Genomic DNA, 25536 nt, shown 5'->3' on the forward strand with positions numbered 1-25536 from the left:
GCTAACTGTCCTTAATTCCACTGTAAAAGCTTCAGGAGAAGGTGACTGCTTTGTTAGGATACCTCTGAAAGTGGCATCAAGCCCACCGTTTGCCATGCTGCCTTTAGACAGCCTGATGAGGTCTGATGAGAGCTGGCCTTTCAGTATGCTCATACTTTTACATTTGATTTGATTTATTATTGTCACATGTATTAACATACAGTGAAAAGTATTGTTTCTTGCGCGCTATACAAACAAAGCATACCGTCCATAGAGAAGGAAAGGAGAGAGTGCAGAATGTACTGTTACAGTCATAGCTAGGGTGTAGAGAAAGATCAACTTAATGCGAGGTAAGTCCATTCAAAAGTCTGATGGCAGCAGGGAAGAAGCTGTTCTTGAGTGGGTTGATACGTGACTTCAGACTTTTGTATCTTTTCCCGACGGAAGAAGGTGGAAGAGAGAATGTCCGGGGTGCGTGGGGTCCTTAATTATGCTGGCTGCTTTTCCGAGGCAGCGGGAAGTGTAGACAGAGTCAATGGATGAGAGGCTGGTTTGTGTGATGGACTGGGATTCATTCACGACCCTTTGTAGTTTCTTGTGGTCTTGGGCAGAGGACACTTGCTTCAAGTACTGGGAAGTCCCCTTCCCTCCCACCTCCCAATTCTGTTAACCATGGAAAATGAATCAAGGGGCTGAATGTTATCCTGATAGCATGGGTCACAATGGCAACATTGGGAGTGGGTGTCAATTCCATTTGTGAGTTACACATCCAGGAGCAATGTTCTCTGAATAAAACAGCTTTCTATCTGGCAGCTTTCAAACTTTTGGTAAAGTGAGTATGTGAAAATAGAGCACAGACTGTATTACCTGTGTATGTTGTGCAGTTGCCGATAGGACAGAGAGCTGAGGACAGGAAGGGGAAGAGATTGTGGATTCAACAAGATTCTTGCTGCTGTTTTACGTTATAACACAGTAAGAAGTCTAACAACACCAGGTTAAAGTCCAACAGGTTTATTTGGTAGCAAATGCCACTAGCTTTCGGAGCGCTGCCCCTTCGTCAGGTGGAGTGGAGAAATGCTCGCAAACAGGGCATACAGAGGCACAAACTAAATTTACAGAATAATGATTGGAATGCAGTCTTTACATATAATCAAGTCTTAAAGGTACAAACAATGTGAATGGAGAGAGCTTTAAACACAGGTTAAAGAGATCTGTATTGTCTTCAGACCCGACAGCCAGTGAGATTCTGCAAGTCCAGGCAAGCTGCGGGGGTTACAGATAGTGTGACATGAACCCAAGATCCCGGTTGAGGCCGTCCTCATGTGTGCGGAACTTGGCTATCAGTTTCTGCTCAGCGACTCTGCACTGTCGTGCGTCGTGAAGGATGCCTTGGAGAACGCTTACGCGAAGATCAGAGGCCGAATGCCCGTGACCATTTTACGTTATGCCAGACTGTTTAAAGGGGTTGGAGGAGGGAGGATTGGGAGCTCTGTGCCATCAAGACTATTGCTACGCAAGTGAGAGTGGGTTCATAGACTTGCAGCTTGCCAATGGTAGCTGTGTATGGGGAGATTGGATGAAGAGAACTCCTGGCGCATTCAACTCAAGGACAGGAACACTTGAGTGGGAAGTGAGATATCCTACATTGCGGAGGCCAAGTTCCAAAGACAGAGATTGCATACAACACCAACATGAGTGCTTGTAACTGCTCAAGGATATTCTTTGTTGTATTGCCTATTTAAAATGAAATGTACTTTTTTATTTAAAATATTATTCCCCTTTTAATTAATGTTTGAATGATGATGATTTAAATTTGTTTATTACAGTAAAGGTTTTAAGAAGTTAAATATTGTCCATTGGTTTTCCTGCCATTGGTTTCATGGGGATTCTTTTGATTTTAACCAAGGATCATAACAAGAGTGAAGGATATGCCTGACTGTGAGATTACAGATTGTGGGTGTATACAATTCCATTACTACTGATGGCATTGACACGAACTCCAGTCTCTTGACATCTCTTTAAAATCTCCTCTAAGTTTGCTAGATGCTCAGCCTCTGTCAATTCAGTCATGAAGGCATCATCAAAGAATCCTATAACCCACGGTAGTTCCTACAACAGACTTTTAAAAAATGTATTCGCGCAGAGGATATGGGCGTCGCTGGCTGGGCAGCATTTGTTGCCCATCCCTAATTGCCCAAGGGCATTTGAAAGTCAACCACATTGCTGTGGATCTGGAGTCACATGTAGGTCAGACCAGGTGAGGACAGCAGATTTCCTTCCCTAAAGGTCATTAGTGAACAAGATGGGTTTTTCCGACAATGGTTTCATGGTCGTCAGTAGATTCTTAATTACAGAATTTTTATTGAATTTAAATTTTACCATCTATCTTGTTGGGATTCGAACCCGGGTCCCCAGAGGTTCCCCTGGGTTTCTGGATTACTAGTCCAGTGACAATATCACTATGCCACAACCTCCCCTTACTCTCCATTTTGCTTTGGAATATTGCACATGCCAAAGACACACCAAAAGGCAGGCAAGTGTATTGAAATAGGCCTTTGTGTGTGTTTATTGTGACATATATATGAATGGCCTCCTTCTGGGTTGTAACTATTCTATGATTCTATGTATTAGGGTATACCGAGCCTCCCTCACCTAGATCTCATTGTGCCTTGCCTGTGGTCCAATAGATCCCTCATCTTGTACCACCTGCTCAGCAAGCTCCCGCCCAACCTCACTGGTGAACATGACTCCTCCTCTGACAATGTCCTCATCACTCAGTGCTTCTCCCCTCTGTAGGGATAGGCTGAGTGAGTAGTGCACCGTGTAGATGTACAAGGATGACACCTCGTGGAAGACAAGGTCAAGCGATAAAGGAGTACCCGCCCGCATAAACACAACTGAACTCAAATCATTTTTGTGGATGGTCAACTATTAAGGACATTTTTTACCAAAGTTATCGACGGTATTGGGCCTCTTGCTATTCTGTTAAAGAAACACCAGCGTTAGTTTTGGAAGCCTCCCCAGGAAGAGGCTTGCAACAGAGTAAGGCAATTGCTGCATTCCTCAAACCTTTTAGTGCACTTTGAACCATCTAAATAACTGGTATTGAGCTGCAATGCCTCTCCATATAGTTTTGGTGTGTGGTGTTGTCCTATGAGATGGACGACGGCTCTGAAAAGCTGATAGGGTGTGTGTCAAGAACCCTCTCAGAGGCTGAAAAAGGCGACTCACAGATCGAGACGGAAGCACTGTCAGTAGTTTTTGGCATCAAGAGATATGCTACCAGTGCTTATATGGTAGACACTTTACCATCGTTTCTGACCACAAACTGCTCTTGGATCTCTTCAAAGAGGAGATAGACTTGGATTGCCTTCACTGGAAAGACGGAGGTTGAGGGGAAACCTGATAGAGGTCGACAAAATTATGAGAGGTATAGAGAGGGTAGATAGTCAGAGGCTTTTTCCAAGGATGGAAGTGTCAATTACAAGGGGGGCACAGGTTCAAGGTGAGAGGGGGAAAATTCAAGGGAGAAGTTTTTCACGCAGACTGGTGGGTGCCTGGAACGCATTGCCAGAGGAGGTGGTGGAAGCAGGCACACTTGCAACATTTAAGAGGCATTTGGATGGGCACATGGACAGAGAGGGAATAGAGAGATATGGACCAAGTAAGGGAAGAAGGTTTTTTTAGTTTAGTTAGGGCATCATGATTGGCACAGGCTTAGAGGGCCAAAGGGCCTGTTCCTGTGCTGTACTTTTCTTTGTTCTTTGCTCTAGGGCAGGGCTATCTCATCAATCGCCTCAGCAAGAATGCAACAATGGGCGTTAGTTCTGTCTGCCTATGAATACACTTTCAAGCGCTGACTTAGAACACACATAGCGAATGCAGATGCTCTTTGCACCTATCCTTGCAAGAAAGAATCACGTGTACTCCAGTATCACAATAAACCATCATGGCATTAAATGTTTTTAGACACATTGCCAATCTCGGCAAAGCAGTTCAGAAACTGAACCAATCAAGATCCACTTCTGTCCAAAGCGAGAGACAAAATATTGATAGGATGGTTAAGTGAGTCTGCTTCTGAGGAAATGAAACCATTCTTTATCGGCGAGAATGAATTAAGTTGTCAGGATAGCATCATACTCTGGGAAGCAAGAGTAGTTGTTCCTGTACCAGGCAGAGCGCTGCCCCTAATTGAATTACACAGCGCTCATCCTGGCATCTCTGAGATGAAGATGTTTGCCAGGGGTTATGTGTGGTGCCCTGGTATTGATGCTGATATCAAGAAGCTAGTCAAGCACTGACAAGTGTGTCAACTGCAGCACAAGTTCCTGCTACAGCCATTCTATACCCTTGGAATGGCCTGGCCGACCATGGTTACAGATCCATGTTGGTCCATTCCTGGGCACAATGTTTTTGTTTGGGATTGGTGCACACTCTAAATGGATGGACATTTTTGAGGTGAAGTCACCTACACCGCAGGCTACCATCAAAAGATTATTTCAACTCATGGATTACCTGAAGTTATGGTTTCAGACAATGGAACGGTATTCACAAGTGCTGAGTTTCTAAACTTCACCGCTGTCAATGGTATTAAGCTGTGCCGTACCGCTCAGCATCAAACGGAATAGGCAAGAGAGTCATCCAAACGTTCAAGCGTGGCCTAAAGAAACTGTCAGGAGGAACCTTGGAGACCAAAATCTCACAATTCTTCCTTATAGCACTCTACAAGCAACAACAGAAATTCAACCAACAGAACTGCTAATAAAACGTCATCTCAGAATGAGACTGAGCCTTGTCTAACCAAATTTTTCATGGAGGATAGAAGCCAGTCAAAGTAATCAGAAAGCAAGCTATGATCCACATAATACAACATGGTCATTTATGTTAAATGGGATGGAACAGTGGCACAGTGGTTAGCACTGCTGCTTCACAGCACCAGGGACCCGGGTTCGATTCCTGGCTTGGGTCACTGTCTATGCGAAGTCCACACGTTCTCCCCGTGTCTGTGTGGGTTTCCTCCGGGTGCTCCGGTTTCCTCCCACAGTCCAAAGACATGCTGGTTAAGTGCATTGGTCATGCCAAATTCTCCCTCAGTGTATCCGAACAGGTGCTGGAGTGTGGCGACTCGGGGATTATCACAGTAACTTCATTGCAGTGTTAATGTAAGCCTACTTGTGACACTAAAAAATAAACTTTAAAACTTATGTGGCATTTAGTGGCCCAACAAAAGTCCAATCAAAGTTTCCCTTAAGGTGCAGGTTCCTGTGTTCAAACTGACGATCATGCTCTTCATCACGGATCGCCCTTTTATAGTCTTTGAGACAGATATTTGGAGGACTGTGTTTACTGTCACTCTAATCACAAAGAAAAGGACTTTGGAGTTTGTTACAGGCTGAGAGTAACAAAAATCTCTCCACTGTTCCATTCCGTCCCCATATGCCTTGATTTATTTAGTGTCTATAGGTATCAGGAAAGAATCTATTCAGTGATAGATAATTCATAGTGCTCTGGGGCAGAGAATTCCAGTTTCAAAACACACAGTGCATAAATGTCTTCCCCTTTCAGTTATAAATGACTGACCCCTTATGCAGAGATGACGATTCCCCGAGTCATGAATTCTCCAACCAGAGGAAATCATCTCTCAGCATGTTGAGCTCACTAGGAACTTTATATATTTCAATCCAAGCACCTCCGTTTCTTGAAAATGCTTGAACACATAGGTCTATTCGAATCAATTTACTTCCACAGGACGGCTCAGAAATCAACACAGTGAAACTTTGTTGCCCTGTCTCCAAGTCAATGATGACCTTCCTTCGCTGAAATCAAAACTATGCACAGTACTCTAGGTGTGGCTTCATCAAAACCCTACATAAATGCAGCAAGACTTTGTCACGCTTCAACTCCAACCTTATTGGAAAAAAAAACAATATTTGCCTTCCTAATTGCTTTCTGTACCTATGTTAATTTTTTAAAAATTTCTTTGTGGGATGCGGGCGTCATTGGCAAGGCCAGCATTTGTTGTTAACTGCCCATGGTGAGCTGCCTTCTTGAACATACTGCGGGAGTTTTATATTATTGAATGGCTCAATGGGCATTTCAGAGGGCAGTTATGAATCAGTCACATGTCGGATAGAACAGGTATGGATGGCAGATTCCATTCCCTAAAGTGAACCAATGGTGTCCTCAAACAATTGATAGTAGCTTCACGATCATCAAGATTTCTGTTATTTGACTCCCAAATCCTCAAATCTGTCACCTTTTAAAAAATGATTCTACTTTCCTATTTTTCATATTTAAGTGAGTAATTGGGCAGCGCGTTGGCACAGTGGTTAGCACTGCTGCCTCACAGCGCCAGATACCCAGGATCGATTCCTGGCTTGGGTCACCGTCTGTGTGGAGTCTGCATGTTCTCCCCGTATCTGCGTGGGTTTCCTCCGGGTGCTCCAGTTTCCTCCCACAGTTCGGAAGATGTGCTGTTCAGGAGTACTGGCCATGCTAAATTCTCCCTCAGTGCACCCGAACAGGTGCCGGAGTGTGGCGATGCGGGGATTATCACAGTAACTTCATTGCAGTGTTAATGTAAGCCTACTTGTGATGCCAATAAATAAATTTTTACTTTTTAATTGAAATGAAGTATCGAATGAAAGAAGGCACTTACTGAATTTCTTGTGCCTCCTTTTTCCTTTTCTCTGGGTCAAATGTTCAATTAAGAGGAAGATGTGACTGAACACGATGAAGGGAGGGGGTGCAGGAGGACGGCAGTAATACTCCTCAATCAGCGGGTACCTCTGGAACTTCCAGATCTTGTCTGTATTTTCCTGGATCAGTTGAAAAGTATAGCTGAGGAAAGAAAGACAAGAAATACTGAAAATTAGTTTTACGCTTAAATATTTCTGTATTTCCTGAAAGACCATAATCTCAGGGCATCCGAAAGCACAAATAACCATTTGACTTTTCTCTGCAGTTTCTCCTCTCTCTTCCTGTGGTCATCGAAGACCAATGTCAAACAGAATTATACAGAAATTCAGTCTTGGTTAATCACTAACCCAACCCTTTAAGACCGCCCCCCCCCGCCGCGCCCCCCCAAGTCTAATCCCACCCTACTACTCACTCCCCATATCCTTTAAAATCCCAACATAAAAGCAAAATGCTGCAGCTGCTGGAAATCTGAAATAAAAACAGAAAATACTGAAAAACCTCAGCAGGTCTGTGGAGAGAAAAACAGAGTAAAGGGGCGGGATTTAACGGCCTCGCTATATCTAATGTGATTAGATCTGTACAGAATTGAATATACTCGTACGATTAGATCTGTATAACAGATGGCTGTAATAGAACAACAGTGAGCAGATCCTTCTGTTCACTCCCAATGGCCATTGTAAGTGCAAAATAAAGTAATATTGTGTGTATTTGCCGTGATGTAGGTTGTTCTTTAAGATTTAAAAGAAAAGGGCGGCATGGACAAGTTGGGCCGAAGGGCCTGTTTCCATGCTGTAAACCTCTATGACTCTATTTTCCTTTACAAATGGTAGGATGTTGGGGAAAGTTATAGAACAAAGAGTTCTAGGAATATAGGTTCATAGCTCCTTGAAAATGGAGTCACAGGTGGACAGAGTGGTGAAGAAGGCATTCAGCATGCTTGGTTTCATTGGTCAGAACATTGAATACAGGAGTTGGGACGTCTTGTTGAAGTTGTACAAGACATTGGTAAGGCCACACTTGGAATACTGTGTACAGTCCTGGTCACCCTATTATAGAAAAGATATTATTAAACTAGAAAGAGTGCAGAAAAGATTTACTAGGATGTTACTGGAACTTGATTGTTTGAGTTATAAGGAGAGGCTGGATAGACTGGGACTTTTTTCCCTGAAGCCTAGGAGGCTTAGGGGTGATCATATAGAGGTCTATAAAATAATGAGGGGCATAGATAAGGTAGATAGTCAACATCTTTTCCCAAAAGTAGAGGAGTCTAAAACTAGAGAGCATAGGTTTTAGGTGAGAGGGGAGAGATACAAAAGGGTCTAGAGGGGTAATTTTTTCACACAGAGGGTGTGAGTGTCTGGTACAAGCTGCCAGAGGTAGTAGCAGAGGCAGATACAATTTTGTCTTTTAAAAAGCATTTAGACAGTTAAATGGGTAAGATTGGTATCGAGGGATATGGGCCAAACATGGGCAATTGGGACGAGCTTAATGGTGAAAACTGGACGGCGTGGACAGGTTGGGCTGAAGGGACTATTTCCATGCTGTAAACCTCTATGACTCTATGACTCTCCAAAGCTTCCACATTCTTCTGCTAGTGTAGTTACCAGAGCTGCACGCAATACTCCAAATGTGGCCTAACTAAGGTTTTATAAAGCTGCAACATGATTTCACAACTCTTGTACTCAGTGCCCCAGCTGATGAAGGCAAGCATGCCGTATGTCTTCTTAATCACCTTGGCAACCTGTGTTGCCACTTTTAGGGAACTGTGGACCTGCACGCCCAGATCCCTCTGTATGTTAATATTCCTAAGGATTCTGCCATTTACAGTATAATTCAAACCTAAATTTGTTCTTCCAAAATGCATCACCTTGCATTTGTCCGGATTAAACTCCATCTGCTATTTCTGTGCCAAAGTCTCCTATTGTATCCTCTGACAATCCCGGCAACTCCATCAATCTTCGTGTTATCCGGAAAATTACTAATCTGACCACCCACATTTTCCTCCAGATCATTTATATATACTACAAACAACAGAGATCCCAACACTGATCCCTGCGGAACACCACTAGCTACAGATCTCCATTCTGAAAAACACCCTTTCACCGCTACCCTCTGTCTTCTGTAACGAACCCAATTCTGTATCTATCCAGCCGGCCAACCCCAAATCCCATGTGATTTTAGTTTTTATACCGGTCTGCCATCAGGCACCAAAGTCTTACTAAAGTCCATATAAACTACATCCACAGCTCTTCCCTCATCAATTATCTATGTCACCTCTTCAAAAAACTCAATCAAGTTGGTGAGACATGACCTTCCCTGTACAAAACCGTGCTGCCTGTCACCAACTAGTCCATTTTCTTCCAAATGTAAACAAAAAACAATATTTTTCACTGTATCCCAATACATGTAATGATATAAAATAAATTCAATTCAATTCAGTCCTTCCCCACTGTGGGAATGTGTCCAGTCTATCCTTCAAAGGGATACAATTGCTCATATACTGTTTCCCCTAATAATCTTTGAATGCAATGCCCGGAGACCATTTCCCCTTTCAAATCAAGTAAAATTAGCCACCTCCAGTTGAGCATTTTCACGTTCAATTAATCCTGGTTCCTGATGAGTCTAAAAGGAATGATATTGTAATTACTTACTTGAACATTGCAATCAAAAGATTCAGCAGCAGGATATTGGTGAAAAGCAGATAGAGACAGAGTAGAATTATGGTTAACCATTCAGGGAAGATCGGATCACTATTGTTGTCATGCACAGGACATTTTGGCTTGTAGGGGTCAGTACCATTCACAGTGCACTGATTTATGTCAAAACCTGAAACTGTAAGGAAAAGAGAAGATGTTTATTGGTTGGTCATCTTAACCAGTACATCCACAAACAAACAGCCAGTATAATGACAAAAGCAATTATTTTCCTGTGCTCCTTTTGTTGTTTTTCCATTTAAAAGAACGATTTCTTGGGTTGTAGGTAAGACTGGATGACTAGCATTGGGGAGGCAATGGCATGGTGGTATTGTGACTGTTTTTATTCACCCATGGGACATGGGCATCGCTGGCTGGCCAGCCATTTATTGGCCAGCCTAGTTGCCCAAAGGCAGTTGACAGTCAACCACATTGCTGTGGCTCTGGAGTCTCATGTAGGCCAGACCAGGTAAGGATGGCAGATTTCCTTCCCTAAAGGACATTAGTGAACCAGATGGGTTTTTACAACAATTGACAATGCTTTATGGTCATTAGTAGATTCTTAATTCCAGATATTTTTTATTGAATTCAAATTCCACCATCTGCCATTGTGGGATATGAACCTGGGTCCCCAGAACATTAGCTGGATTAATAGTCTAGCAATAATACCACTAGGCCATTGCCTTCCCTATAGTAGCAATCCAGAGACCCAAGGTAATAGTCTAGGAACCTGGGTTTGAATCCCACCTTGGCAGATGGTGAAATCTGAATTCAATAAATATCTGGAATTAAGAATCTACTGATGACCATGAAACCATTGTTGATTGTTGGAAAAACCTATCTGGTTCACTAATGTCCTTTAGGGAAGGAAATCTACCGTCCTTACCCTGTCTGGCCTACATGTGACTCCAGAGCCACAGCAATGTGGTTGACTCTTAAATGTCCTCTGAAATGGGAGAGCAAACCACTCAGTTCAAAGGCCATTAAGGATGGGGAATAAATGCTGGCAGCCAGTGACCCCCACATCCCGTGAATAATTTAACTATTGCCCATCCTCAGTGAGGACTGAGAGGGTGGTATCAGTATGTTTCCCGATCTGCGGCAGCAGTGTGATACAGTCGAGTGACTTCCTCGGCCATTTCAATGGGCAGTTAAAAGACAGACACAGTGATTGGGAGCTGGAATCATATATAGGCTCGATGGGGTAAGGACAGCAGCTTTCCTTCCATAAACACGTTTCACGATATTCCGAAAGCCTCATTTTGCAGATGTCAGTTTCTTAGTTCCAGGATTTTTTTAAAAACACTGAATACAAATTCTCAAAGTGCGACATTTTTAATGGATTATTAGTCCAGTAACTGAACCACGGTATTATTAGATTGTTTGGGCCTGTAAGGGTTAATGCCCCTATCATGATGTAGAGAGTCTAACGGGAGTGGCAGAGTGTTGTGGTGAGACTGGTAGAAATTGGCTTGAAGATAACACCTAGTCAGAGTTGAACCCTATATATATTCATTAATAGTTATTGTTCAACCATACAAGCCTCTGGACCTGTTCATCAGACAACAGATAATCCGACAGCAACCGCCACACTACTGCATCATATAATGACCCTCCTCTCCTGAAGACAGTGACTCTCAGCTGGGAGATATCACCATCAGGAACTCTCCTGAACTTCAAAGTTCATTTATTAGTCACAAGTAGGCTTACATTAAGTCTGCAATTAAGTTACTATGAAAATCCCCTCGTTGCCACACTCTGCCTCCTGTTCGGGTACACTGAGAGAGAATTTAGCATGGTCAATGCATGTGGTGAACCATCGTTGGTTCCCACTGGATAGTACTGAGCCAGGGTCTGGCCAGTTCTACAAGTATGTATATATGTTGCTGTTGGGGTTAGGGATGGGTTGTTCTACTTGTTGCTGTTGGGGTTAGGGTTGGGCTGTTACACCTTGTATTATAGTTATTGTGGTACATCCCAGTCGGGCTCCGCCTCCTGGGTGAGGTATAAAGGTCTCTGCTCTGTCTGGGACCCCTCAGTCTGGGATCGTGTATATAATTAGTAGATTCGTTGTACAGCAAATAAAAGCCTTTATTTCCTGAGCATCTCAAGCCTCGTGTGTGATAACGCGCATCAATGTATCTAACCAACACGTCTTTTGGACTGTGAGATGAAACCGGAGCACCCGGAGGCAAACCCATGCAGGGGCGGCACGATGGCACAGTGGTTAGCACTGCTGCCTCACAGCGCCAGGGACTCAAGTTCGATTCCCGGCTTGGGTCACTGTCTGTGTGGAGTTTGCACATTCTTCCCGTGTCGGCGTGGGTTTCATAGAATCATAGAAACCCTACAGTGCAGAAAGAGGCCATTTGGCCCATCGAGTCTGCACCGACCACAATCCCACCCAGGCCCTTCCCCGATATCCCTACATATTTACACGCTAATCCCTCTAACCTACGCATCTCAGGACACTAAGGGGCAATGTTGGCATGGCCAATCAACCTAACCCGCACATCTTTGGACTATGGGAGGAAACCGGAGCACCTGGAGGAAACCCACGCAGACACGAGGAGAATGTGCAAACTCCACACAGACAGTGACCCAAGCCGGGAATCGAACCCAGGTCCCTGGAGCTGTGAAGCAGCAGTGCTAACCACTGTGCTACCGTACCGCCCCTAAGTGGGCAATGGGAGGCCTCTGGGTGCTCTGGTTTCCTCCCACAGTCTGAAAGACGTGCTGGTTAGGTGCATTGCCTATGCTAAATTCTTCCTCAGTGTACCCAAAAGGCGCTGAAGTGTGGCGACTCGGGGATTTTCACAGTAATTTCGTTACGGTGTGAATGTAAGCCTACATGTGACTAATAATTAAATAAACTAAAAAACATGGGGAGAATGTGCAGACTCCGCACAGATAGTGACCCAAACCGGGAATGGAACACGGGTCCCTGGCGCTGTGAGGAAACAGTGCTAACCACTGTGCCACCGTGCTGCCCAAACATATGCCTATGTGATAGTGGATGGTTAGTATCAGGAGATAATGGGCATTAGGGATGGGAGTTTGAGTGCTGGTGCAGCCCTTTAAAAGACTACAAAACTGATGAAGTTGGACTATAACTTCCTGGAGAGTTGAAGCCACAAGTGTTTAATTGTGGGACATTGCTGTGGCTATTCCTGTGTCCCCCATTATAACAATTGCCACCCTTAAACATTGAATTGGCTGTTAAGTGCTTTGGACAAATATTTTCTTAAAGGCCCTTTGGCTAAGATCAAGCATCAAATCAAGCCCAAGGTGGACAACACAGTGGCACAGTGGTTAGCACTGCTGCCTCACAGTGCCAGGGACCCGGGTTCAACTCCCGGCTTGGGTCACTTTCTGTGCGAAGTCTGCACGTGCTCACCGTGTCTGCATGGGTTTTCTCTGGGTGCTCCGGTTTCCTCCCATAGTCCAAAGATGTGCGGGTTAGGTGGATTGGTCATGCTAAATTGCCCCTTTGTGTCAGGGAAACTAGCTAGGGTAAATGCATGGGGATAGGACCTGGGTGGGACTGTGATCGGTGCAGACTCGATGGGCCGAATAGCCTCCTTCTGCACTGGTGGATTCTATGATGGGGTGCAGTGACTTATCCTGACAGCTTGGATCTTGTTTGTCTCTCTTGTGTGGACCATGAATTGGATTCAATTGGATTTTGAATTTGGTTTTTGGAGCAAGCAAGGAATGGAATTAAGTTTGCCCGGTCCACTCTGCGAATTGGCTTTGTAACTTTAAGAGTAAAAAAATGTTTTTTTAAATAAATAAAACAGTTTGGACTAAACATTCTAGCTACAATTCTCAACATTGCTTATTATGTTAGCATTTTTACTTCAAATGTAAACCTTTCTATTTTACTGGCACAATAGAAAGAGGGGAGTTTTGCCGTTCCGTTTCCCGTCCCTCCCGCCACAGGAATCATAGAATCATAGAAACCCGACAGTGCAGAAGGAGGCCATTCGGCCCATCGAGTCTGCACCGACCACAATCCCACCCAGGCGTACCCTCACATATATTTACCCGCTAATCCCTCTAATTTAAGGATTCTAAGGGGCAATTTTTAACCTGGCCAATCAACCTAACCTCCACATCTTTGGACTGTGGGAGGAAACCGGAGCGCCCGGAGGAAACCCACGCAGACACGAGGAGAATGTGCAAACTCCACACAGACAGTAACCCGAGCCAGGAATCGAACCCGGGACCCTGGAGCTGTGAAGCAGCAGTGCTAACCACTGGGCTACCGTGCCGCCCATATCATCATAGCGGGTGGTGGGGGGGTGGGTGGACCCCGCAGAGATCCATTGACCTCGGGCGGGACTTTACAGTTTGGGTTGAGCACGGCTGGAAAATCCCGCCCAATGTCTTAACTTTCTTTGAGGATATTAAACTATCTTACAGGAGGATCTTTAGATCTACAAGATAAAAGGAATCAAAGATTATCAGATAACTGTGTCAAATAGCTTAGTTTTAAATAAATCATTTGATTGGTAAATAACAGTTCCGGTGATTTTAGCCATTCAGTTAAAGAATGAACTCACAGCTGACATCAGTTGGGATCTCTCCGAATATCACTTGGTACGGTTGGTACAAAACTCCCTGGAATATCCAATCCAGGCGCTGCTCATTGTGAGTGAGGATACCCTGCTTGGCTACACCATAGGCCACGACAGCCAATATCAACAGGAACAGAAAGAAGAAAACATCCTTCATCTGCAGCACAACAAGAAAGGTCATGAACTCATTTTGGAGGTGATTTTGGCAATACATTCAGACATTAAGGAGCCTCTATAGTGGCCAAGATCTTAAGCTGAAACACTTGTTTAAGTCACATACATTGCAACACTTAAAAGGTGTTCCAAGGAACAGCTCACTAGGAGTCTCATGAAGGGGTTGATTCATAAGAACATAAGAGCTAGGTGCAGGAACAGGCCATCTGGCCCCTCGAACCTACTCCGCCATTCAATAGGATCACGGCTGATCTTTTCATGGACTCAGCTCCACTTACCCGCCCGCTCACCATAATCCTTAATTCCTTTACTGTTCATTCTATAATTCATAGAAGCATAGAATCCCAACAGTGCAGAAGGAGGCCATTCGATCCATCTACACTGACAACAATCGCACCTGGGCTCTAACCCAGTAACCACATATATTTACCCTGCTAATCCACCTGATGCTAATAGGCAATTTAGCATGGCCAATCAACCTAACCAGCACATCTTTGGACTGTGGGAAGAAACCAGAGCTCCCAGAGGAAACCCATGCAGCCACGGGGAGAATGTGCAAACTCCACACAGTCACCCAGGGCCGGAATTGAATTTAGATCCCTGGTGCTGTGAGGCAGCAATGCTAACCACTGTGCCACCCACATGATTGCCACATAGAATATCTGCTAGCGTTCATTAATCATAGAATCATAGAATCCTTACAGTGCAGAAGGAGGCCATTTGGCCCATCGAGTCTGCACTGACCACAATTCCACCCAGGCCCTATCCCTATAACCCCATGCATTTACCCTAACTAGTCCCCCTGACACTAAAGGGCAATTTAGCATGGCCAATCCACCTAACCCGCACATCTTTGGACTGCGGGAGGAAACCGGAGCACCCGGAGGAAACGCAGATACGGGGAGAATGTGCAAACTCCACACAGACAGTGACCCAAGGCTGGAATCGAACCCGGGTTCCTGGTGCTGTGAGGCAGCAGTGCTAACCACTATGACACCGTGCTGCCCCAGGAGGTGACCTAGCTTTTTAGTGACTAGCGCTTGTCCTAACTCCCTCTTCTACAGCAACCAGCTGTTTGAGAATAAAATGATTGTTCATGTGGATTTCAAGTGCTCCATAAAGGGATACTCACCTTCTCATGTTCACTTGCTGGGAGCTGTGAAGGGGAACTCTGAATCATAGGGGGGCTTTCTGGAACAGTTTGTCAACGCTTCACCAATATTCCAACAACAGTCATTTAGCAAATTTCCTGCAGGCCTCATGTGAAGGCCTCACAGGAGTCACCTGAAGGAGTGCTTGGTCACGGACAAGGGCATAGGGGTCCCCTTGGTCTAGACAAGGAATGGCAGGAGGATATGGGGTCAGTAGCACTTGCAGGAGAGGTGAACTGGAGGGAAAGGAGGGTGAACTGGTGTTCTTGACCCTTCCAGGTACAGGACATCCTTCTTTTTCTGGGCTTCCTCCACCAGAATGTCTCGTGTCATGTCTGAGAACTTGTGCTTTATCCATGTTCAGTTTGGATAGATTCAGAAAGAATATTCCCAATGGTGGGGGAGTCCAGAACTAGGGGGTTATGGTTTGAGGATAAAGGGTAATCCTTTTAGAATTGAGGTGAGGAGAAATTTCTTCACCCAGAGAGTGGTGAATGTGTAGAATTCACTACTACAGAAAGTAGTTGAGGTCAAAATGTTGTGTGATTTCAAGAAGAAATTAGATATAGCTCTTGGGGCTAAGGGGATCAAGGCTTATGGGGAAGGGGAGGATCAGGATATTGAATTTGATGATCAGCTATGATCGTGATGAACAGCAGAGCAGGCTCGAAGGGCTGAATGGCCTATTCCTGCTTCTAGTTTCTATGTACCTGTCAGAGTACTCCGCTCCTTCAATGGAGGTGGATGTGAGGAACTCGCATATGCAGTTGCTTGAAAATTGCACCTAATCTGCACAAGTCCTAAACTTGCAGTGTCAATGACTCTGCTGCTCTCATGAAGGAGTTAACTCCTACTAGGGTATGAGTTCATGGCCACCTCCATCAATGAACCATCCTTGATGCATGTGCCATACATACAAAACATTTGCTAGTCAACAATCAAAATAAGAGGCGCAATGACAAAGATCCAAACCGTTTATATCTGCCAACACAATTTATTATACAACAAGCATTAAAAATCTATGTGGCTTCCAACATTTCTTTCAAAGCTGAATTCTCTCTCTTCCTGCCTTGGTTCATTTCCATTCTCTCTCCTCACTCTTTCTTTCTGTTCTGCACTGTTTGTTTCTCTTTCCCTTCCTCTGCCTTTAACTGTTTCTAATTTTTTCTCTCTGTTTTTATCTCTTTCATTTCTTTCTTTCAATTTCCTCAACCGTTTTTTCTTCTCCCTTATTCCACATTCTCTCTCTCTCTCTTTGTCCCGCTCATTGTTACCCCATAGTCCTTTCCTTCTCTTCCTTTCTCATTCCCTCATTCTCTTTATTCTCACTCTTTAATTTCCCTTTCCTCATTCCCTCTTTCCTTACTATTTTCTCTCCAATTCCCCCTTCTTCCATTGCCTTTCTTCTCACCTTTCCCCTCTTTTTTCCCATTCTCTCGATCTCTTTTCTTATTCCTCTCTACTTTCCTCATAATTTTCTTTCTTCTCTCATTCTCTATTTTTCTTTCTTGACTCATTCCCGCTTTCTTTGCATTTCTCATTCGCTCCTTTCTCCCCTTCCACCGTAGACAGAATGGACACACACAAATATAGAGACACTGAGTGCAAATATACATAACACATACATGTGCTTGGCACACACTCGTGCATACGTCCAGAGAGTATGGACGATGGCACATGCATTCAACATGTGTGCGCAACAGATGTACTCATCATCTTCAAGTACAGCATGCAACACAACATACATGCAAACATATGATAAAAACTAAATTGTTGGAAATTCTCAGCAGGTCGGAAAGCGTCAATGGAGAGAAACAGAGTATATATTGTAGGTTGAGATGACCTTTCATTAGAGTCGCACACAAACAAGTATGACACACACACATTGTAAAACAACACCTTACCATCATCTGCACCATAATGATTTTTGGCCCGAGGGTTTTGCTAACAGTAAAAATATGCACCACTCTGATACAGTAAATGATGAAATCCAGGCACAGAATGATCCTTCCCTGGTATAAAGTTGCAGGGAAACACCTACAAACACAAATATTTTCACAATATTAGATGTAGAATGGGCCTTTACCCACAAACTACCTCACAAAATGACAAGACCACAGACACCCTCAGCACACCCGACTCTCCCATGACCCCTTACCCATAAGCCACCTCACAAAGTAACAGGGTCCAAAAACATCCGAGGCCCACCTACCCACGGCCTACAGCCCTCCCAACTGGAATTTATTGGGCCAGTCTAAACTGAGTGGATGTTAGGGTAAATGAATAGATTTGGTAGAAGGGTGAATAGCACCAGTACCCCTTGCATTAGAGTAAAAAGCACATGCTAATCAAATTCTTATAAGTCAAAGACCCAAGATCAGCAAGACTCAGCAGAAAGGCTTTCTACCTGTTAGAAGAACAGTCACTAGCTAAGAAATAACAGCCAAGCTTTTGGGTGAAAGATTTGATAATACAAGATTGAAATTAAACAATGTTCCGTGTACTGACTAAATGTATAAGCAGTTTGTATCTGTGACTTGTGGAGAGAGTTGTATTAGAATGCTCTTCCTATGAAAGCTGCTTCAGAGGTTTCTCTGGGGTAGTTCCCACCATGCTTGAACCATGAATAAATTATTGTCAGCTGTCCATGAGGCTCCAGTGGTTATTTTGAAGAAGTCCACCTCAACAATGGAATACCAACCGAACTAGGTTTTAGTCCCTCTCAACTTCCTCGCCACCCATCTCCCAGACTGATTTCAGGCTACTGCCTGCCATCTTACTCTCTCTGACCTCAAAAGGTTTGTACCTAAGCGAAAAGAACAGAAAGGAGGAAAGATTAAATGTGAGGACGAAGGATGGTGGGTTGGTTAGGAAGGTAAGGAGAGATCGCCAAGACCTCGGCCGGAATTCTCCGACATCAGCCGCGGCTGGGATTCTCCAGCGCCACTGCTGTAAATTTGGCTGAGCGCCAAATTCTCCGTTCTCGCTGGCAGTCGGGGCAGGGCATTCGACATTGGAGAATTCCTGGAACCAACTGTTGGAAGGGCAGAGTACAAGTAGCAAAATACAGGGATGTGACTGGCAATACATTGTATGTATCCAAGTGGAAAGTGCAGCAGAGGAAGGCAGGAGCCGATGTAGGCAATGAGGGAGACAATAAGAAGGAAGTTATAAGTCTGCCAGATCAGGAATAGGGAAGGGTGTGGAAATAGAGCAGGAAGATTCAGAAACCAGAGAAAGGAAATGAATGTAGAGACTGATCCTGACTGTCACCTTCTTACTCCCTAAAGCCTGTCCACTATCTACAAGGTACAAGTCGGGAATGTGAAGAAATATTCTCCACTTGCCTGGATGAGTGAAGCTCCAACAACATTCACCATCTAGGACAAAGCAGCCTGTTTGATTGCTACCGCTTCCAAAAACATTCACTTCCTCCACCACTGATGAACAATAGCAGACGTGTGTACCATCTACAAGATGCACTGCTGAAACTCACCAAGGATCTTTCCAAACCCACGATCACTACTGTCTAGCAGGACAAGAGCAGTAGAAATCTGGGAACACCACCATATGAAGGGTCCCCTCCAAGTCACTCACCATCCTGACATGGAAATATATTGCTGTTCCTTCACTGTTGCTGGGTTAAAATTCAGGAACTCCCCCACCGTCAACAGCACTGTGGATATATCTGTACCTCGGGGACTGCAGCGGTTCAAGAAGGCAGCTCACCACCACCTTCTCAAGGGCAAGTAGGGGTGGGCAACAAACGCTGGCCTAGCCAGTGAAGCCTATGTCCCATAAATGAATTTTACAAAAGCTGCAGGGATCATAGCTGATAATGTGGAAGTAATTTATTAATATACGTGTAGAATGAGAAACAAATATTTGAGTGCGATAGGGGGTTAAACAGGATTTTGAGGGCCGTCTAGTCTCCCAAAAGCTCAAGTCTCTTCAAACATAACTGTTTATTTACAGCAAGTATTTAGACATCTGGACCTTTTTTATTATTAATTTGTGGGACATGGGTGTTGCTGGCTGGCCAGCATTTATTGCCCATCCCTAGTTGCCCTTGGAGGGCAGTTGAGAATGAACCGCATTGCTGTGGCTCTGGAGTCGCATGTAGGCCAGACCAGGTAAGAACGGCAGATTTCCTTCCCTAAAGGACATTAGTGAACCAGAAGGGTTTTTCCGACAATCGATTCATGGTCAGCAGTAGATTCTTAATTCCAGATATGTTTTATTGAATTCAAATTCCACCATCTGCCGTGGCGGGATTTGAACCCGGGTCCCCAGAACATTAGCTGAGTTTCTGGATTCATAATCTAGCGATAATACCACTAGGCCATCGCCTTGTGGTTAAAGAGTCTCCTCTTCCAGATATCCTTTGTTTCTCAGTCATGTGATGTGACATCATTATTACATCAGCATCATATATTTCTCTGACGTTAACCCTTTGCTTTCCTTCCCCACCTTCCCAAATCTTTTTCCTATCATTTATACATTGTCCGACATCTCTCTCTCAAAGTTTCAGACTTCACAGGGTTAGCCCCTGAAGTGCCTTGATCAATCTCTCTGATCTGGTTCTGATCTTCTCTTAATGTTGTGGACACTCAGTTCTTTCCCTCCTGCTGGTGTGAGTTATCTTCTTCTAGGTGGCTGTAGAGTTTTGAAGAGTTCCTCAGAGTTTTTTTTAAGAGTTTCAGAAAGAGTTTGTCTTTCTTCGACTTCAGGGTCTGAATAGTTAGCCCAAGTTTCGATTATCTTTCTATCTAAGGATATGAAAGCACTGCAGTTTCTCTTTATGATACCCTGACCTGTCTCAACCCTGTACGACTGGTGGTACAGTGGTTAGCACTGCCGCCTCACAGCGCTGGGAACCTGGGTTCGATTCCCGGCTTGGGTGATTGTGCGGAGTCTCCACATTCTCCCCGTGTCTGCATGTGTTTCCTCCGGTGTTCCAGTTTCCTCCCACAGTCCGAAAGACATGCTGGTTAGGTGCATTGGCCATGCTAAATTCTCCCTCAATGTACCCGAATAGGCACCGGAGTATGGCGACTAGGGGGCTTTCACAGTAGAATCATAGAATAACTACAGTGCAGAAGGAGGCCATTTGGCCCATTGAGTTTACAACAACAACAATCCCACCCAGGCCCTATCCCCATAACCATGCTAATACCCAGGCATTAAGGGGCAATTTAGCATGGCCAATTAACCTAACCCACATTTTTTTGGACTTCATTGTAACTTCACTGCTGTGTTAATGTAAACCTACTTGCGACACTAATAAATAAACTTAAAAACGAGTTTTTTGAATGTTCGTACTTTCAGTCTCATACTCTATCCCTGGGCTTCAGCATTGGTGAGTTACGTGCCCTGTGCCTGTGATTAATGTTCCGAGCCTGGCTGTTTCTCTTTTCTTCCTAATGCTGTTTTATCCCCTCACGGTCAATCGTGATGATGTTGAGTTTGAACTTTTGCATCAGAGATGGAAGCTGTGTTCTTAATCTCTCACTCATTAGCAACTACATTCTGTAGTGGTGAGGATTAATAATTCAGTAGAGCCATATTAAGGTTTTTGATTTTCTTTATTAAAATCCTTAATGGTGCGTCTTTCCCTCTCTGCCTCTCCATTTGCTTGAGAACAGCCAGGTGACAGGTTGGATGAACAAAGTCATGTTTGGTTGATAAATTTTGGAAAAACTCCTTTAGCAAATTGTGGCCTATTGTTGGACACTACAATGACCGGAATGCCAGGGGTTAAATAACTCTCTTGAGTGATTCAATTAATATTTCTGCTGTGATAACACGCAATCAGTTCAACTCATAGAATCACAGAAACCCTACAGTGCAGAAGGATGCCATTTGGCCCATCGAGTCTGCACCGACCACAATCCCATCCAGGTCCTATTCTTGTAATTCCACATATTTACCTTGCTAATCCCCCTGAGACTAGCGTCAATTTAACATGGCCAATCAACCTAACCCGCACATCTTTGGAGTGTGGGAGGAAATCAGAGTACCCGAAGAAAATCCACGCAGAATGGGGAGAATGTGCAAACTCCACACAGACAGTGATCCGAGGTCGGAATTGAACCCGGGTCCCTGGTGCAGTGAGGAAGCAGCGCTAACCACTGTGCCACCGTGCCGCCCATTCAATCCATCGTGGGTGGTAATCAATGAACATAAGGAATTAATTTCCCTTAAATTCAAATAAGTTAATTACCAGGAACTCTCATGCCCTTGATGGAAAGGTAGAAGGTATAATGGTCTTCTCTGCTCATGACTGTTTATGGATCAATTAAGACACTTAGAAATAATATCTTCTGTAGTGCAAGTGATGCCTAGCCACCAGGCTGTTGCACCCACAATGACATGTTACAATTCCTAGCTGATCTTGGTGAAGTTGTTGAAGAATGTCAAGCTAAGATGTTCTCAGTATGTCCATTCTCTCATTGAAGACTGGTAAATCGTTCATGACAGGTTTCAGGGCTTGCCTTATTTCCTGCAACATTCTTGCTAATTCCTCTTGTCTGCTGCCTTCTGATGACATCCATGACTGTTAAAATCCCCTAGCCGCCAAACTCCAGCGCCTGTTCGGGTACACTGAGGGGGAATTTAGCATGGCCAATGCACCTAACCAGCACATCTTTGGACTGTGGGAGGAAACTGGAGCACCCAGAGAAAACCCACGCAGACACGGGGAGAACGTACAGACTCCGCACAGACAGTGACCCAAGCCGGGAATCAAACCCGGATCTCTGGTGCTGTGAGGCAGCATGGCTAACCACCATGCCATCGTGCCAATAGGACCTGTGACCATGAGGAGTTTGAGAGAGGGGTTTGAGGCACCCCTCTTGATATAGCAACATTGAGAATGGGGCTGCAGAGGCTTCCTGAGATATGAGAGTGAGAGGAACTTGAGGGGATCCCCCGATGGAAGCGTGTGAAAGAGGTTGGAGGGGCCTTTGCAGTTACAGACAAACGGGATAGGCTTTTGAGGGATTTTTCTAATGCAGAAATATGATACAGGAGTTTGAGGGGGGAATCTCCGACTAAGATACAATATATTTCCTCACCATTTGGAGGAAATAATCGATGTTTTCAGTCTCCAATATGAAGCTGTTTTTTTATATATGTTAATGGTTAACATTGCCTGTGTTTAGGGAAGACCAGTATTCTCCCATCAGTGCTGTGTTGGAGAGTCTGTCTGAAGTACACTGGGCTGTGAGTGAGGGGTTGATATCAGCACAATATGTGGAATGTACAGCTGGGAGTTCTGACTTCTCAGCCTTTGCTGCGGTAGCCACTATCCGCTGTGGAACGACATGGCGTCCCAGTTATAGGGACGGACAGGAGGAGAGATGTGCCTGTGTGTGAAAGAGGGAGTGATCTCTGGTCAGGATCGGGACAGCAGTTTGCAATCCGCCCTCGGTTATTTGAATGAAACTTGAACCTGCGGAGAGTCAGCTCTTTGGGAATACAGGAATGATTAAAAAGTGCCAAACATCAAAAAACAACACAAACCTGCAAACGAGTCCCACCACAAAAATCAGAATGGCAAGAACGTCGAACCGATTCCAGGGGCTGCTGATATACAGCAGCGCCTTCCTCCGGAATCCAAACCCGCCTGGATCATAGAATAGCTGCAAGCAGACCAGCATCTAGTTAGAGCAATCCCAGAGAACCCAAAAAGACTGCATAGCTACTGTACCAAGAACAGAAGACCACTCGGCCCTACAAATCTCCTCTGCTGTCCAATCAGATCATTACTGTTCTGTATTGTGACTCCATCAATCCAGCTTGCACATACATGCACACACACACACTTTCACAAGCACACACATGTGCACACACACACACACATACGCATGCATGCACATACACACGCATGCATGCACATGCCTGCACGCACATACACACGCATGCACGCACATACACGTGCACACGCAAACACTCACGCACTCACGCACACGCATGCACGAACATACACGTGCACACACAAACACTCACGCACTCACGCACACACAGGCATGCACATACACATGCACACGTGCACACTTTCACACATACACACACACTCTCACATATACACATTTGCACACATGTGCGCACTCTCTCACACACGTGCACACGCACACTCTCACACAAACATGCGACACACGCATGCACACTCACACGCTCACACACACACATGCACACACACACACACATGCTCACACACACACATGCTCACACACAAGCCACTCACACACACGTGCACACACATGCGCATGCACACACATGCGCATGCACACTCACACACACGTGCACATGCACACTCTCACACAAACATGCGCACACACACATGCGCATACACATGCACGCACACACGCGCACTTTCACACACACACATGCTCACACATACGCACACACACACACACATGTGCACACACACGCACACTCACACACACATGCACACCACAAGCACTCACATTCACACAAACACACACATGTGTGAAGACTGAACAGGCAGAAAGGGCATGGGCGACCACCAGGCAGAGTAGAGGAAGGCAGCTAGTGAAGGGGTCCCTATGCCATCCCCCTTTCTAACAGATATACCATTTGGGATATTGTTGGGGGAGATGATTGTGCAGGGGAAAAGCAGTGGCTGTGAACTTCATGGCACCGCGAGTGGGTCTCTGCACAAGGAGGGAGGGGGAAGAATGGCAGGGTTATGATGGTCGGGGATTCGATTGAATGGGGAACAGATAGGCCTCGCTGTGGCTGCAAAAGAGATTCCAGGATTGCATGTTGTCTCCCTGGTGCCAGGTTCAGGGATGTCACTGAATGGCTGCAGGGGGAGGATAAACAGACAGATCGTGGTACATGTTGGCACCAATGATATTGTTTAAAAAATGGATGAGTTCCTGCAAGCAGAATTTAGGGAGCTGGGAAGTAGATTAAAAAACAGCACCCAGAAAGTAGTAACCTCTGGGTATAGAAATAGGAGGTTAGTCCAGATGAATGTGTGGCTGGAGAGATGGTGCAGGAGGGAGGACTTTAGATTTCTGGGGCATTGGGATCATTTTTGGGGAGGGTGGGTCCTGCACAAGGCAGGTGGGTTGCACCTGAGCTGGAATGGGAGTGAGGTCCTTCCTTGCAGGGGAGTTTGCTCGTGCTGTTGGGGAGGGTTTAAACTAACTCGGCGGCGAGGGTGGGGTCCTGAGAAAAGCTTCAGCAGGGGCAGATACACAGCCAAAATTAGAAGAGACAGCAAGCGAGACAGGAAGGCAGAAAGGTTTTGGGCCAGTTCAGGCATCAGGGAGTTTGGCCAGATTAGATGGTATTTATTTTAATGCACGGAGTCTGATGAATAAGGCAGATGAGTTGAGGGCCCAAATTAAAACCTGGGGATATGTTGTCATTGCTGTTTCTGAGACATGGTTGAGAGAGGGGCAGGATTGGAAGCTCAATATTCCAGGATGTAGGATCAGGTGAGACAGGGAAGGAGGTAAAAGGAGGCAGGGGGTAATCAATTAAAACAGTAAGGAGGGATAGCATCTTAGGAGGTTGTTCGAATGAAGTAGAACTTCTCTTTCTCACACTCTCTCCCTCTCACACACTCTCTCAAATATATTTCCTCTCACACACATATGTTTCACACACTCCTATTTTCTTTCACACTCTCACACACACTCTCTCTCACACACACTCTCTCACACACACATTCTCACACACACTCTCTCTTCCACACTCTCTCTCACACACTCTCTCTCACACACACTCTCTCACACACACTCTCTCAAATATATTTCCTCTCACACACATATGTTTCACATACTCCTACTTTCTTTCACACACTCTCAAACACACACTCTCTCTCACACTCTCTCACACACACTCTCTCACACACACACACTCTCACACACACACACACTCTCACTCTCACACTCTCACACACACACTCTCTCACACACACACTCTCACACACACACACACTCTCACACACACACACACTCTCTCACACACACACTCACACACACACACACTCTCACTCTCACACTCTCTCACACGCACTCTCTCACACGCACTCTCTCTCACACGCACTCTCTCTCACACGCACTCTCTCTCACACGCACTCTCTCTCACACGCACTCTCTCTCACACGCACTCTCTCACACACGCACTCTCTCACACACGCACTCTCTCACACACGCACTCTCTCACACACGCACTCTCTCACACACGCACTCTCTCACACACACACTCTCTCACACACTC

At 45.0% G+C, this 25536-nt stretch overlaps 2 protein-coding genes across 2 annotated transcripts in view; one reads left to right on the forward strand and one right to left on the reverse strand.

Annotated features, from left to right (window-relative positions):
* The window catches only part of lancl1 (LanC antibiotic synthetase component C-like 1 (bacterial)), a 683707-nt gene that overhangs the window by 43696 nt on the left and 614475 nt on the right, over positions 1 to 25536 (forward strand). The window lies entirely within an intron of this gene.
* Positions 1 to 25536, reverse strand: part of trpm2 (transient receptor potential cation channel, subfamily M, member 2) — a 270848-nt gene that overhangs the window by 30454 nt on the left and 214858 nt on the right. The window contains exons 18-22 of the mRNA XM_078229251.1: positions 22801 to 22919; positions 17181 to 17313; positions 13937 to 14108; positions 9330 to 9510; positions 6638 to 6819 (exon numbers count right to left, since the gene is read on the reverse strand). Of these exons, the coding sequence (XP_078085377.1) occupies positions 6638 to 6819; positions 9330 to 9510; positions 13937 to 14108; positions 17181 to 17313; positions 22801 to 22919 (787 nt within the window). The remainder of the gene's footprint in view (positions 1 to 6637; positions 6820 to 9329; positions 9511 to 13936; positions 14109 to 17180; positions 17314 to 22800; positions 22920 to 25536) is intronic.

This window comes from Mustelus asterias, chromosome 14 (assembly GCF_964213995.1).
Source record: "Mustelus asterias chromosome 14, sMusAst1.hap1.1, whole genome shotgun sequence".
NCBI classification, from domain to species: domain Eukaryota; kingdom Metazoa; phylum Chordata; class Chondrichthyes; order Carcharhiniformes; family Triakidae; genus Mustelus; species Mustelus asterias.